The sequence below is a fragment of the Orcinus orca genome, chromosome 14 (genome assembly GCF_937001465.1).
Source record: "Orcinus orca chromosome 14, mOrcOrc1.1, whole genome shotgun sequence".
NCBI classification, from domain to species: Eukaryota; Metazoa; Chordata; class Mammalia; order Artiodactyla; family Delphinidae; genus Orcinus; species Orcinus orca.
Window position 1 is genome coordinate 56455154 of NC_064572.1, and position 16675 is coordinate 56471828.

A 16675-nucleotide genomic window follows, 5' to 3' on the forward strand; every position below is an offset into this window, starting at 1 on the left:
AAAAAAGCTCATATTTTAGAGTTGAGGCATAGGTTGCATCCATGCCTTTCTACTTAACCATGAGGCCTTGGGCAGACTGTTTAACCATTCTGGGCTTTTGTTTCCTTATTTATTTAAGACAGAAATAATTATGTTTGCAGAGTTTGTGAAGATCAGAGACAAAGCGCATGGCATGAATATATGCTTAGTAAATGATCGCTTTCATTGTGGGGTATTTCCCTTTCCCTTTTTTGTAATGTGTCATAATTGTGGTAGCTCTTTGATAAATCCAAATACTTTAACTTCTATTCCACTTGGCTGGACAGACATATAAAGGGATATTTAGTCTTTTTTTTTAATTTTTAAAATTTATTTATTATTTTTATTTTTGGCTGCCTTGGGTCTTTGTTGCTGCGCGCAGGCTTTTCTCTAGTTGCGGCGAGTGGGGACTACTCTTCATTACAGTTCCCGGGCTGCTCATTGGATGGCTTCTCTTGTTGCAGAGCATGGGCTCTAGGCACGTGGGCTTCAGTAGTTGTGGCACTTGGGCTCAGTATTTGTGGCTCGTGGGCTCTAGAGCGCAGGCTCAGTAGTTGTGGCACACGGGCTTCGTTGCTCCGTGGCATGTGGGATCTTCCCGAACCAGGGCTGGAACCCGTGTCCCCTGCACTGGCAGGCAGATTCTTAACCACTGCGCCACCAGGGAAATCCCGGATTTTTAGTCTTCTTGATGGTATAGTTCCTGTTTAAGAATACATGGGATGTGACACTTTTAATCCTGAGACAAAGCAAGCAGTTTGCAGTTTTTTCCATTGTTAAATTTAGGCGTTCCTTGGATTAACCAGAGCATGGTTCTCTAAGCATCTTCTTTTTTTTTAATTTATTTTTTAATTTTTGGCTGTGTTGGGTCTTCGTTTCTGTGCGAGGGCTTTCTCTAGTTGTGGCGAGCGGGGGCCACTCTTCATCGCAGTGCGCAGGCCTCTCTTGTTGCGGAGCGCAAGCTCCAGACGCGCAGGCTCAGTAGTTGTGGCTCACGGGCTTAGTTGCTCCGCGGCATGCGGGATCTTCCCAGACCAGGGCCCGAACCCGTGTCCCTGCACTGGCAGGCAGATTCTCAACCACTGCGCCACCAGGGAAGCCCCCTCTAAGCATCTTCTGAATTAAGGACATGTTCTCTTTCCTTAAAACAGTCATGGAAATACATTGGTAAGGCACCATATATAACAACAACAGCAATATAAAGCTTGTTTCATTGCTCTCACTCCTGTATTCTGGAACTCTTCTATTCTGTTTCCCTCCAGTTTTCACCAAAGTGATCATAGGCAGGAGCCTATGATTTTCCAGATCTTTCTAATAATCCACTATAAACACCTACAGTCTGAGTCTACAAAGGTAGACTTTACTGCCAACTGTTTTATTAGATAACCATACCTATCTTGCTTCATTAATTTATGTGCCAGTGAGAAACTATTCTATTGATGTTTCCTCCCCTTTTTTCCCCATGTACTTTTAAAATAATTAACTTAATCATATAAACTAGTTTAGTCACAAATGAACCCTGTGAAGTGAGGTTACCTTTGTCATCCATCCTTTGCCAACTGGTTTGTAATACCTAGCTTTATTTTAAAACCTTTCTGCTCCAACCACATTGGTTTTATCATTGTCCATGATCATATGCTCATGTCTATGTCTAAGGTTGTTTATGCTGTTATTCTTACTTCAGATACCCTTATTCTTTTCATTCCCCAATTGTCATCTCATTTGTAGTTCTTCCTTTTCATGAAACTTTCTCAGCTATTTCATCCTGTGTTTCTTATGGTCATCATCACATTTCTATATTACCTTTGGTCACCAGCATCATTTCTTAGCACTCAGTGTTTTGTGTGGTTTTTTTTTATGTGATCCTTCTATGCATATATTTGTTCCTTAACTAGATTGTAAGTTCCTTAAATGTATTTCTTCTGGCATCAAATAGTGAGCATACTAAGTACGTTCAAGTTAATTTAGGGGGAGATCTTGAATACTCTTTGATTTAAGGTGAATTAGATGTATATTCCTATAACTTTATAAATTTTACTGTTGAGAAGGATTTATATCAATAATTGGAAAAAAGTTATAATTTTAATTTAAAATTACATAGAAGTAAATGATTTTTTTTTATAAAGAGTGACATGTCATACATACAGATTAGTGACATTACCAGTACCAGTAAGGCCATACATTTATTTTAAGGAATAAGTAATATTCTTTAGAATTGTCTAGTTCTTTTTTCATGTCTTCATATTATAATAGTGATTTGTTCTTTGATCTCTGAACCAATCATGATAATTCCCAGATCTCCCTTTACTCTGTAACCTAATGAGCACTAACTTGGCTGGTGGAAAGGTGTGGAAGTAAATTGTGAGTGTGTATTATCAGCAAGCAGGCGGCATTTAGACAACCTAGTGGAAGGAAAAGAGGGGTGGGAGAAAATGAATTGAGGATTTGAATAAATATCTTAAGCAGTGGTGTTGGCCTATTCAACAATTGGGGATGATCAAGAATCCAGGACCTTTTCCACTGAATACCAGGGTGCCAGGCAGAACTGCTGTATGTGCTAATTTAGGTAAGAAAATGCATCCATAAAAATCTAGGCATAGATGTAAAGTTGACACCATCTTTCTCATCTCTATTGGTGTCATTATTGCTACTGTTCATTTGGTGGTTATGTATGTGCCAGACAGTTCTTAAGCAGTTTCATGATCACTTGTTTAATCCTTTACAATAGAGAATCTTTTTTTTTAAATTTATTTTACTGAAGTATAGTTGATTTACAATGTTGTGTTAATTTCTGCTGTACAGCAAAGTGACTCAGCCACACACCTACATACATTCTTCTTCGTATTCTTCTTCTCTGTGGCTTATCACAGGACACTGAACATAGTTCCCTGTGGTATACAGTAGGACCTTGTTGTTTATCCATTCTATATATATTTGTTTGCATCTGCTCATCCCAAACTCCCAATCCATCCCTCCCTCTTGGCAACCACAAGTCTGTTCTCTTTGTCTGTGAGTCTGTTTCTGTTTCATAGATAAGTTCACTTGTGTCCTATTTGATTGATTGATTGGTTGATTGATTGATTTGTGGTACGTGGGCCTCTCACTGTTGTGGCCTCTCCCGTTGCGGAGCACAGGCTCCGGACGCGCAGGCTCAGCCGCCATGGCTCACGGGCCCAGCTGCTCCGCGGCATGTGGGATCTTCCCGGACCGGGACACGAACCTGCGTCCCCTGCATCGGCAGGCGGACTCTCAACCACTGTGCCACCAGGGAAGCCCTGTGTTCTATTTTAGGTTCCACATGTAGGTGATATCATATGGTATTTGTCTTTCACTTTCTGACTTACTTCACTAAGTATGATAATCTCTAGGTCCATCCATGTTGCTGCAAATGGCATTATTTCATTTTTTTATGGCTGAGGAGTATTTCTGTGTGTGTGTGTGTGTGTGTGTGTGTGTGTGTGTGTGTGTACACACCACATCTTCTTTATCCATTCATCTGTCGGTAGACATTTAGGTTGTTTCCATGTCTTGGCTATGGTGAATAGTGCTGCTGTGAACTCAGGGGTGCATGCATCTGTTTGAATTATGGTTTTGTCTGGATATGTGCCCAGGAGTGGGATTGCTGGATAATATGACAACTCTATTTTTAGTTTTTTGAGGAACCCCTATACTGTTTTCCATAGTGGCTGTACCAATTTACAATTCCACCAACAGTGTAGGAGGGTTCTACCATAGGGAATTTTAACATAAAACCTTTTTTATGCTGAGAACTCCTCTGGAAGTTTAGTTAAGCTTATGGGTTCCTTCTCAGAATGTTTTGAAAGAATAAAACAAAATATACAGGTCAGAAATGGACAAATTACGTTGAAATACAGCTACCAAAATATTAAAAATCTGACATGGTAATATGAGCTTTAAAACAAATACAAGGTCTATTACTGGTGGGTCTGATAATTAATTTCAAATTAGCAGTGGGTTAAATGTTATTTTGAGATCTGCACAGCTGTAATAGGAAAATTTCTGGTCACTGTACTAATTTCTAATTGCTGTATGCTAATATTACTATGAGTTGTTTATTCATCATTGAAGGAAAACTGAATTTTATTTAGAGTTTAGTGAAAATAAAGGTATAATTACTTTTTTTCCCATCCAAATTTACCAATCCCGTAAATTTTTCATGAACCTCAGGTTAAGAACCGCTGCATTACAAAAACTCTGAAAGAGATTGTCATTAAACCTAAAATAAGTGGTAAGCAGGAATTTGAACTCAGGCATCCCAAGTTCTTTAACCAGTTAGAATATCCTGAACTCACAAAATCTTTTCCCCAAATTTAGCTAGCTTTTTTCCTTAGAAAAAAGGATCTCAAGCATTTTGCTTACTATTTAAATTAAAAACCAAATAGCTTAAAAATGTTTACATCGAATGTAAAATAAAATTTCATTTTTGTATTATGGTGAGTTGAGGAAACTTACAAAGGGAAAAAGGAAAGAAGAATGGCCAGAGCAGAGGTTCTCAAACTTCGGTATCACGATCACCTGAAGGGTTTGTTGAAATACCACGTTGGTGATTCCTCAAAAAAGTTAAAAACAGAATTACCATGTGACCCAGCAATTTCACTTCTGGGTATATATCCAAAAAGAATTGAAAACAGGATCTCAAAGAGATATTTGTACACCCATGTTCATAACAGTATTATTCACAATAGCTAAAACTTGGAAGCAACCTTACTATCTAAGACCAATGAATGGATAAGCAAAATGTGGTATATATACATACAATGGAATACTATTCAGCCTCGTAAAAAGGAAGGATATTCTGCAATATGCTACAATGTGGATGAACCTTGAAGACATAGAAAGACAAATACTGGATGATTCCACTTATATGAGGTACTTAGAGTAGTCAAAATTATAAAGACAGAAGGTATAAGGGTGGCTGTCAGGGGCTTGGGAGAGAGGACATTGGAGAGTTGTTTAATAAGTATAGAGTTTGTTTTATAAGATGAAGAGTTATGGGGATGGGTGGTGGTGATGGTAGCACAACAGTGTAAATGTATTTAATACCACTGAACTATACACTTAAAAATGGTTAAGATGGCAAATTTTATGTTATATATTTTACTGCAATAAAAAAAGAAGAATTTTTAAAGAAATTTAAAATAAATATATTTTTTAAATGTACTGTTGGGTCCCATCCTCAGAGTTTCTGATTCTGCCGGTCTGGGGTGGGACCTGAAACTGCATTTCTAGCAAGTTCTCAGATGATGCTTCTGCATCACACTGAACACTGCTTAGAGATTGGAGGATTGAAGAGAAGAAGGGGAGGAAATGACTCAAAGAGAAACTCTTAATTAGAATTTTGTCAGAAATTACAACCTCTTCTTAGGTGTGGACTTGAAAGGTTTTTGGCTTTGTCCTTTGAAATGGCAAATAGCCAGTTCTCACCTTTTAAGGGTATTAAAATTGCCATCCTATAAACTGTAACATTAAAATATGTAATAAAGTAGAATTATAGTTAAATTGATCCTGCAATGCAAATATTATAGCATTGTCAGTAAGAATTTTTAATTTCAAAATGTTTGGTTTTATCTTTGTTGGCTGTTTTTATCTAAGAAATGACCTGATCCAGTAGCCAGAATCAGGAGCATATTTTTGCCCTGTGTGAGAAATTGAAAAACTTGCAAGACTCAAAGTACTTGCAGTGGAAATTAGATTTATTTAAGCCTTTTCAGCTCAAGTTGCGGTCAGTAGGAAACAAAGCCATTGAGAAAAAATAGTGTCCTTTTAAAAGCTGTTTAAAAGTCTACATTATATGATTGTTCAGGGCTATCCCTTATATCCAGTTTCTCACAATCTATAACAAGATTGTTTGGGTTGTGTCTGATAGGAATCTGCCCCAAACTGGTTAAACCAAAAAAAAAAAAAATCTGTGGGTTTATGTAAGTGAACAGTGCAAGGGTATATTTAGCTTTAAGCACATTTTGAAGCATTAGCTTCAAAATCCAAATTTGTAAGCTGTATACTCACTGTCACTATGAATCAAACAATAAAAACAAGGTTATGGGTATTAACACTTCCAATTAGGTTTAACACCTAATAAGTTTTCACTGTAAATCATCGTTCAGCTATCTTATCTACCATAGTTGTGAAATTAGAAAAAAAATCCGGAAAGTGCCTCTTTTAAATGTTAGTTGAGTACCTTCTAAAAAGTAAAACTGTGAAAGTGTTTATTTAGGGGCGAAGTACACTAATGTCTGAAACTTTGAAATGCATCAAAAAATAAGATTGATGAAAGAATATGTAGTAAAGTACATATGTAGCAAAATGATAAGAATTGTAGAATCTAGGTGTTAAGAATATGGATGTTCCCCAGTTTTTCAACTTTTTTCGAAAGTTTGAAATTTTTCCTATTAAATGTTGGGGAAAAATAAACTTATCCGGAATTTATGGGGATTATAGCTATACAAATATTCCCATTATATTGGTATATGAAGCTGCCATTTATGTAAATTAAAAACAGATAAATATAGGCAATTTCATTTGGTTCAACTTAGTATTAAGGTTCTTTACATTTTATTTTGTTTTTTCCTGATGACTGGAAATTGGCTTAATTGAAGATTCAGTTCACCTTAATACTGATTAATTATGCTGGTCTAGATGTACTTAGCTACATATATGTTCCATTGTTGATATGAAAAACTTACAAGAACCTAGAAATCTAGTTTCTAGATATTCTGCCTATATTTTGTTACCAGAATATGGTTTTCATTTCCCAGAGGTATACAATTATATTTACAAAATTACCTTGGTTAAATGGGGAAAACATATACTAACACCTCAAATAACTGGTTTATTTGCTGTATACTTGTCAATTGAAATTTTATGAAAAAACTAGGTTGAAACCCACTCAAATCATGGATATTGATGATGGTTGCCAGTGTGAATGACTTAGTGCTACTGAATTGCAATCTTAAAAATGGTTAAAGTAGTAAATTTTATGTTATGTATATTTTACCACAATAAAATTTTAAAGAATAAGGAGGTGGAGGAGGAGGCATTTCTGGATAACCGTAAGATAGCACGAGGGCCCAGACAGCTTGGCTGAGGTGGGTCAGAGAGTCAGGCATGCTCAAACAAATGCTCCCTACCTCGTTTTTACCTAGGTAGGTCAAATGAAATCTGACTGAATTTGAAAGCTGCGTAAAAGCACAATTTTGGATATTGTTGCCCCGTATTCACTTCAGTTTTTTTTTCCCTATTCTAATTGCGAAGTTTTTAATTGGAGCACACAATTAAAATTCATATTGTTCTACAGACTGGAGACCTCACCGGTATATAGTACCTGACTATATAGTCTTTCCCACTGAGCATAGTTAAGTTCTGACAGAGCCACTTATCTAATTAAGTGAAATGTGCACAGTAAGTGACAAGCTTTAATTAGCAGTTTCCTATTGTGCAGTCAAACTTTAAGGTAGTAAAGGCGAGTGAATGGTGTCATTGAGTTAAATTGTATTTGCCCTAATGGAAATCGGTGTGAAAACTTGTGTTAATTGACAGGAAAAAAATAAGGAATTGCAACCTAATTCCACAAGAACAAATTAGAGTTCATGAAGTATCCTCAAAAGCAAAATGGGGAAGTGTTTAAAAATTAACCATCTCAATAGAATTTTTTTAAAATATAAGCATCCCAGACTTGACTTTTAGATTTTGAATATAATAAATATAATTTAATTCCCACAAAAAAGGAAAACCAATCATACCTATAATGGAAACATGTAGGCCCAAATTTTTTTTTTTTTTTTTTTTTTTGCAGTACGCGGGCCTCTCACTGCTGTGGCCCCTCCCACCGTGGAGCATAGGCTCCGGCCGCGCAGGCTCAGCGGCCATGGCTCACGGGCCCAGCAGCATGTGGGATCATCCCGCACCGGGGCACGAGCCCGTGTCCCCTGCATCAGCAGGCAGACTCTCAACCACTGCGCCACCAGGGAAGCCCTTTGGCCCAAATTTATCATATCACTATCCTAAAACAATTTATCCTGATATCTTCATCTCTTCTTTCCTTTGTGCTTTTTAATTTAATCATCTTTCTCTCTTAGAGTCATACTTTACCAGAAAGAGAAATGAGTGGGGTTTTTTTCTGTCTCAGTTGAAAACTGAATGAGACCATATGTGAAATCATTTATGTAATGCTTTAGTTTTACAAGTTCAAGAGGTTAAGAGGTTAATGTTGTTGAAATGGCAGATACACTGAATTTCACATATTCCTATATTTATCACTCCTCGAAGAATTATTAGGTCTTATAAAAGCAGCTTGAGGATTGTCTCTTTGCGTTCTGGTTCATTAGAGAAGATGAAGAATTACAAGAAAGATGGACTTCCTTGGTGGCGCAGTGGTTAAGAATCTGCCTGCCAATTCAGGGGACATGGGTTCAAGCCCTGGTCCAGGAAGATCCCACATGCCATGGAGCAACTAAAGCCTATGCGCTACAACTACTGAGCCTGTGCTCTAGAGCCCACGAGCCACAACTACTGAAGCCCGCACACTTAGAGCCCATGCTTTGCAACAAGAGAAGCCACTGCAGTGAGAAGCCCATGCACCGCAATGAAGAGTAGCCCCGCTCACCGCAACTAGAGAAAGCCCACATGCAGAAACAAAGACCAGTGCAGCCAAAAATAAATAAATTAATTTTTTTAAAAAACCTTAATTTACTAGAAAGATGGAGGAAGTTACATAAAAACAAAATTCAGAAAACACAAGATTCTGCAGAAGAATACAAGGAAAAACAGAAAAAGAAGAAACTACCCTACTGGAAATGTGTTGGTTGTTTTTCTCCTCAGTCTTTTAGTATAGAATTAAAAATTCCTATAATATAACATAGTAGGCTAATCCCATTAAGTGAGAGCTGCAGTGAAGAGGAGGCTGGGGTGTTAATGATAATGTCATTATTTTCTCTTTTAATTTACAGAAGTTGCTGGGTGTGTTTTGCCACTGATGAAGATGATAGAACAGCTGAGTGGGTGAGACCATGCAGATGCAGAGGATCTACAAAATGGGTTCACCAGGCTTGTCTGCAGCGCTGGGTGGATGAAAAACAAAGAGGAAACAGTACAGCCAGAGTGGCATGTCCCCAGTGCAATGCTGAATACTTAATAGTTTTTCCAAAGTTGGGTAAGAAGACCCTTAAAACCAACACAGATATATATATATATAATGTTATAATATATGACTCTATGATCCTAGGTTTATTTTTAAGTGACTCATGTCTTTGCTTTTTTGTGAATTTCTCTATTCCATTTCTGTTGTTTTCTCTCTAAATGTCAGATATTTGTTTTGCTAACAGTTTACATTATCCTTAGTATATCCCCAGATCTATCCATTTGTCTGTGTATTCAATGTTTTCATTTGGTTGAGTGGATAAAGAACTTGGATATCTAATTGTGTGGGTAAAATCAAGTTAACAAAACTATAATAAAAGGCTGACTAGAGAGCCTCATTCTCTGGAAACCATTGGTGTGGGAGAAAGAAAACAATAGTGTGTTCTTTCTAATACTTATTTTTATTAATTCTTCTATTAAGGAATAAAAGGGAAATTAAATATTTAATAAAAGACAGTGTTTGGAATCCAATTTATATGTCTGTTTTTCATGAAAACTACTTTCCTTTTTCTGTGAATTGGCAGGCAAGGAATAACCAATGGTCTTTGAGAATGAGGCTAGTGTTGAAACAAGTGTAGCAGATTGCTTAAAGGAAGCTATAACTAAGGCTGATATTTAGTTAGCATGTTCCATTACATCCATGTGATTATGAACTGGTGTCATTCTCTTTGTTTGGTGTTTATGCCATGCCAGTTGTTCAACATTTTTAATATGACACTTGGCTATAATCAAGAGGTATATGAAAGCAGTTTGGGTTTTGGGAAGGTCGAGGAAAAAATGACTTTGTGGAGGAATAGAGTTCAAGGAGAAACTGGAAATAATTATTAGATTATTTTTTTCTAGGTGCTATACATATTGAAATCAGACCTTTCTTTAAAAAAATAAGGCAACATAAGTGTAGATGATGAAGTGCTTTTCTAATGTGAGAAGATTAATAATAAAGGCAAACAGAATTTCCATACCTGTCTATATTTCTCTAACATAATGCATAGGAAGAAGTGATAGCTTTCTATGAAAGAAAAATAGTGTAGTAGAGAAAGTAGCATTTCTCAGACATTTAGAATTTGTGGACCACACTGACAGATCTTTTTTGTTTTTGTTGTTGTTTTTAATTTATTTATTTATTTTTGCCTGTGTTGGGTCTTTGTTGATGCGCGCGGGCTTTCTCTAGTTGCGGCGAGCAGGCTTCTCATTGTGGTGGCTTCTCTTGTTGTGGAGCACGGGCTCTAGGCGCGAGGGCTTCAGTAGCTGCGGCACACGCACTCAGTAGTGTTTAACTGTTTCTTTTCCTACTTCTTAGTTCTGCTAAATCAGATAATCCCACTTTTCAACTATAGGTTGTTGGGAATAGCAGCAAGTATAGGATGATTCTTTTAGATGTTTTAGATATTCAAATGGATGGGTACAAAAATTATTGCAAGAATTCTCACTGAAAACTACCTACAATATCTGATGAAGCACTGAGTGGACAAATGTGTGGCACTCAGCAATGAAGTTGAATATTACAGTTTGGAAGATAGCAGTGGATAAATCTGTCCTTCTGGTTGTATTTCAGTTCTAGGAAACATGTTTTTAGGTCTAGTGTGGTAATTGAATACATTTTTTAAGTATACTAATAATAAGACACTGATTTCATTCTACAACAAGGAAAGAAAATGACTACATGTTGGAAAAGTCAAACTCTTTGCTTAAGCTATGTGTATCATGATTTGGTCTTCATATTTTATCATTAAGAATTGTTATTTCACCCTCATATGATAGGTTCACGCTATTCACAATACTGAATATCACAGAGATCTGCCACTTGAGTAAGCCACAGATAATCATAGACATTTTTTACTGACCTTACTGGTGTCATGGGGAAAAAAATGTACATACTTCATTTAAATAGTTTTTGTTAGCATCTTTCTTCCTGACAAGATAGGAAAGCAGAGTGTTGTATTTGCTTCTTTTTTCCTGACATAACATTCTGAAGATACCTGCTCAGGGACTACAGTTTGAATATTATATTCACAATTTTCCATGCAATCTTTAACAGACTCAGTAGAAGACTTACTGTCCAATGTCAGGTGTTGTCTGTAAATGAAGCCATGTGTGAATTGACTTTCAGGTGCTATACTCTTTCTTGCTACACACATGACTAGTGCTTTTGGCCATATTGATCCTAGTGTACATTTTCAAGTCAAAGTTCAAAGATAATTGTTGGTTAAAGGAAAATCCCTTCTCTAAAGCATGTTTTCATTGATAATCAGAACTGTTTGTATTTCATAATTTACATATTATGTACATACCAAGAGTTGATTCATATTCTGAATACTAGTGGTTTCTTGTAGCCATGAAACAAAATATTTAAGAGCATACATCTGTGAAAGTAACTGTTTTTACTCACTGAATACCACACCTAACATTATGTAATTAATGTCCAGTAGTGTCATCTGATACAGAAACATACCAGTAAATTGTTTTCTTTCTGAGCATATTTATCATTAATTTTGCAGCTGACCATAGTTATACCTGTTTTTGTTAAAATAACTTAAAGTTCCTTCACAGTTTTTAATCTTGGCTTTCAGTGACAAAATTCATAATGCAGGTATTGATTGGTTTACTAGAGTGGTTGAAAATTATATGAATGCTTCAGTGGCTTCTTATCCCTGTTCTATAATGTTTCAGTCCCTGTTTAAAAATGTATTATACTTTGGGCTTCCCTGGTGGCGTAGTGGTTGAGAGTCCACCAGTCGATGCAGGGGACACGGGTACGTGCCCCGGTCCGGGAAGATCCCACATGCCGCGGAGCGGCTGGGCCCGTGAGCCATGGCCACTGAGCCTACGTGTCCGGAGCCTGTGCTCCGCAACAGGAGAGGCCACAACAGTGAGAGGCCCGCGTACCGCAAAAAAAAAAAAGTTTTCATATGGATTTAGACTCAGTCTGTCTGGCTAGCTGGCCAAAGTCTGCATCTTTTCTGGTACTTAGTGGCAGCCAGAATGGAAGGATGGTGGCAAGTGTGTGTTCTTAATTGTCAATAGGGAATATATTGTGAATATATCCTCCTAGTCATCCCATCCTCCTCCCTAAACCCTGGCAACCAATGATCTTTTTACTGTCTTCATAGTCTTGCCTTTTTCACAATGTCATATAGCTGGAATCATACAGTATGTAGCCTTTTCAGATTGGTTTCCTTCACTTAGTAAATATATTTAAAGTTTCTCCGTGTCTTTCATGGCTTGATAGTTCATTTCTTGTTAATACTGAATCATATCCCATTGTCTGGACATACCACAGCTTATTTATCCATTCGCCTACTGAAGGACATCTTGTTGCTTCCAGGTTTTGGCAATTACAAATAAAGCTGCAGTACACATCTGTGTGCAAGTTTTTGTGCGGACATATATTTTCAACTTATTTAGGTAAATAACAAGGAGCGTAATTGCTGGATCATATGGTAAGAGTATGTTTAGTTTTGTAAGAAACTACCAAATTGTCTTTCAGAGTGGCTGTACATTTTGCATTCTGACCAGCAATAAGTTCCTGTTGCTCTGTATCCTTGCAGCACTTGCTTTTGTCAGTGTTTTGGATTTAGCCATTTATATCTCATTGGTTTTTTTTTTTAATAAATTTATTTATTAATTTTTGGCTGCATTGGGTCTTTGTTGCTGCACGTGTGTTTTCTCTAGTTGCGGCAAGCGGGGGCTACTCTTCATTGCAGTGCGAGGGCTTCAGTAGTTGTGGCATGCAGTCTCAGTAGTTGTGGCTCACAGGCTTTACAGCTCAGGCTCAGTAGTTGTGGCAGACGTGCTTAGTTGCTCTGTGGCATGTGGGATCTTCCCAGACCAGGGCTCGAACCCGTGTCCCCTGCCTTGGCAGGTGGATTCTTAACCACTGCACCACCAGTTTTAATTTGCTATTCCCTAATGACATAGATGTTGAGTGTCTTTTCATGTGCTTATTGAGTCTTATGTCCTTCTCACACCTGTCAGAATGGCCATCATCAAAAAATCTACGAACACCCAGGAATGCAAGGATTCTTCAATATACGCAAATCAATCAATGTGATACACCATATTAACAAACTGAAGGAGAAAAACCATATGATCATCTCAATAGATGCAGAGAAAGCTTTCAACAAAATTCAATACCCATTTATGATAAAAAACCCTGCAGAAAATAGGCATAGAGGGAACTTTCCTCAACATAATAAAGGCCATATATGACAAACCCACAGCCAACATCATTCTCAATGGTGAAAAACTGAAACCATTTCCACTAAGATCAGGAACAAGACAAGGTTGCCCACTTTCACCACTCTTATTCAACATAGTTTTGGAAGTTTTAGCCACAGCAATCAGAGAAGAAAAAGAAATAAAAGGAATCCAAATCGGAAAAGAAGAAGTAAAGCTGTCACTGTTTGCAGATGACATGATACTATACATAGACAATCCTAAAGATGCTACCAGAAAACTACTAGAGCTAATCAATGAATTTGGTAAAGTAGCAGGATACAGAATTAATGCACAGAAATCTCTGGCATTCCTATACACTAATGATAAAAAATCTGCAAATGAAATTAAGAAAACACTCCCATTTACCACTGCAACAAAAAGAATAAAATATCTCGGAATAAACCTGCCTAAGGAGACAAAAGACCTGTATGGAGAAAATAACAAGACACTGATGAAAGAAATTAAAAATGATACAAATAGATGGAGAGATATACCATGTTCTTGGATTGGAAGAATGAATATTGTGAAAATGACTCTACTACCCAAAGCAATCTACAGATTCAATGCAATCCCTATCAAACTACCAATGTCATTCTTCACAGAACTGGAACAAAAAATTTCACAATTTGTATGGAAACAAAAAAGACCCCGAATAGCCAAAGCAATCTTAAGAAAGAAAAACAGAGCTGGAGGAGTCAGGCTCCCTGACTTCAGACTATACTACAAAGCTGCAGTAATCAAGACAGTATGGTGCTGGCACAAAAACAGAAAGATAGATCAATGGAACAGGATAGAAAGCCCAGAGATGAACCCACGCACATATGGTCACCTTATCTTTGATAAAGGAGGCAAGAATATACAGTGGAGAAAAGACAGCCTCTTCCATAAGTGGTGCTGGGAAAACTGGACAGGTACATATAATAGTATGAGATTAGAACACTCCCTAACACCATACACAAAAATAAACTCAAAATGGATTAAAGACCGAAATGTAAGGCCAAAAACTATCAAACTCTTAGAGGAAAACATAGGCAGAACACTCTATGACATAAATCACAGCAAGATCCTTTTTGACCCACCTCCTAGAGAAATGGATATAAATACAAAAATAAATGGGACCTAATGAAACTTCAAAGCTTTTGCACAGCAAAGGAAACAGTAAACAAGACCAAAAGACAACCCTCAGAATGGGAGAAAACATTTGCAAATGAAGCAACTGACAAAGGATTAATCTCCAAAATTTACAAGCAGCACATGCAGCTCAGTAACAAAAAAACAAACAACCCAATCCAAAAACGGCAGAAGACCTAAATAGACATTTCTCCAAAGATATACAGATTGCCAACAGACACATGAAAGAATGCTCAACATAATTTAATCGTTAGAGAAATGCAAATCAAAACTACAATGAGGTATCACCTCACACCAGTCAGAATGGCCATCATCAAAAAGTCTACAAACAATAAATGCTGGAGAGGGTGTGGAGAAAAGGGAACCCTCTGGCACTGTTGGTGGGAATGTAAATTGATACAGCCACTATGGAGAACAGTATGGAGGTTCCTTAAATAACTAAAAATAGAACTACCATATGACCCAGCAATCCCACTACTGGGCATATATATACCCAGAGAAAACCCTAATTCAAAAAGAGTCATGTACCACAATGTTCATTGAAGCTCTATTTACAACAGCCAAGACATGGAAGCAACCTAAGTGTCCATCAACAGATGAATGGATAAAGAAGATGTGGCACATATATACAATGGAATATTACTCAGCCATAAAAAGAAACGAAATTGAGTTATTTGTAGTGAGGTGGATGGACCTAGAGTCTGTCATACAGAGTGAAGTAAGTCAGAAAGAGAAAAACAAATACCGTATGCTAACACATATATATGGAATCTAAGGGGAAAAAAAGGTCATGAAGAACCTAGGGGCAAGACAGAAATAAAGACACAGACCTACTAGAGAATGGACTTGAGGATATGGGGAGGGGGAAGGGTAAGCTGTGACAAAGTGAGAGAGTAGCATAGACATATATACACTACGAAATGTAAAATAGGTAGCTAGTGGGAAGCAGCCACATAGCACAGGAAGATCAGCTCAGAGCTTTGTGATCACCTAGAGGGGTGGGATAGGGAGGGTGGGAGGGAGGGAGACGCAAGAGTGAAGAGATATGGGAACATACGTATATGTATAACTGATTCACTTTGTTATAAAGCAGAAACTAACACACCATTATAAAGCAATTATACTCCGATAAAGATGTTAAAAATAAAAAATCTACAAACGGGGTTTCCCTGGTGGCGCAGTGGTTAAGAATCCGTCTGCCAATGCAGGGGACATGGGTTCGAGCCCTTGTCTGGGAAGATCCCACATGACGCAGAGCAACTAAGCCTGTGTGCCACAACTACTGAGACCACGTGCCTAGAGCCCACGCTCCACAACAAGAGAAACCACCGCAATGAGAAGCTTGCGCACCACAATGAAGACTAGCCCCTGCTCGCTGCAACTAGAAGCCTGCACGCAGCAATGAGGACCCAACACAGCCAAAATTAAATTAATTAATTTTTTAAAAAAATCTACGAACAGGAAATGCTGGAGAGGGTGTGGAGAAAAGGGAACACTCTTGCACTGTTGGTGGGAATGTAAATTGATACAGCCACTATGGAAAACAGTATGGAGGTTCCTTAAATAACTACAAATAGAACTACCATATGACCCAGCAATCCCACTACTGGGCATATACCCTGAGAAAACCAAAATTCAAAGAGTCATGTACCACAGTGTTCATTGCAGCTCTATTTACAATAGCCAGGACATGGAAGCAACCTAAGTGTCCATCAACAGATGAATGGATAAAGAAGATGTGGCACATATATACAATGGAATATTACTCAGCCATAAAAAGAAACGAAATTGAGTTATTTGTAGTGAGGTGGATGGACCTAGAGTCTGTCATACAGAGTGAAGTAAGTCAGAAAGAGAAAAACAAATATTGTATGCTAACACATATATGGAATCTAAAAAATGGAATGGAATCTAAAAAATGGAATGGAATCTAAAAAACAACCAAAAAATGGAATCTAAAAACAACCAAAAAAATGGTCATGAAGAACCTAGGGGCAAGACGGGAATAAAGACGCAGACCTACTAGAGAATGGACTTGAGGATACGGGGAGGGGGAAGGGTGAGATGGGACAATGTGAGAGAGTGGCATGGATATATATACACTACCAAATGTAAAATAAATAGCTCGTGGGAAGCAGCCGCATAGCAAAGG

General features: G+C 37.6%; 1 protein-coding gene across 1 annotated transcript in view; it reads left to right on the forward strand.

The window, feature by feature from the left end:
* The window catches only part of MARCHF5 (membrane associated ring-CH-type finger 5), a 53249-nt gene that overhangs the window by 7918 nt on the left and 28656 nt on the right, over positions 1-16675 (forward strand). The window contains exon 2 of the mRNA XM_004279398.4: positions 8985-9187. Within this exon, the coding sequence (XP_004279446.1) occupies positions 8985-9187 (203 nt within the window). The remainder of the gene's footprint in view (positions 1-8984; positions 9188-16675) is intronic.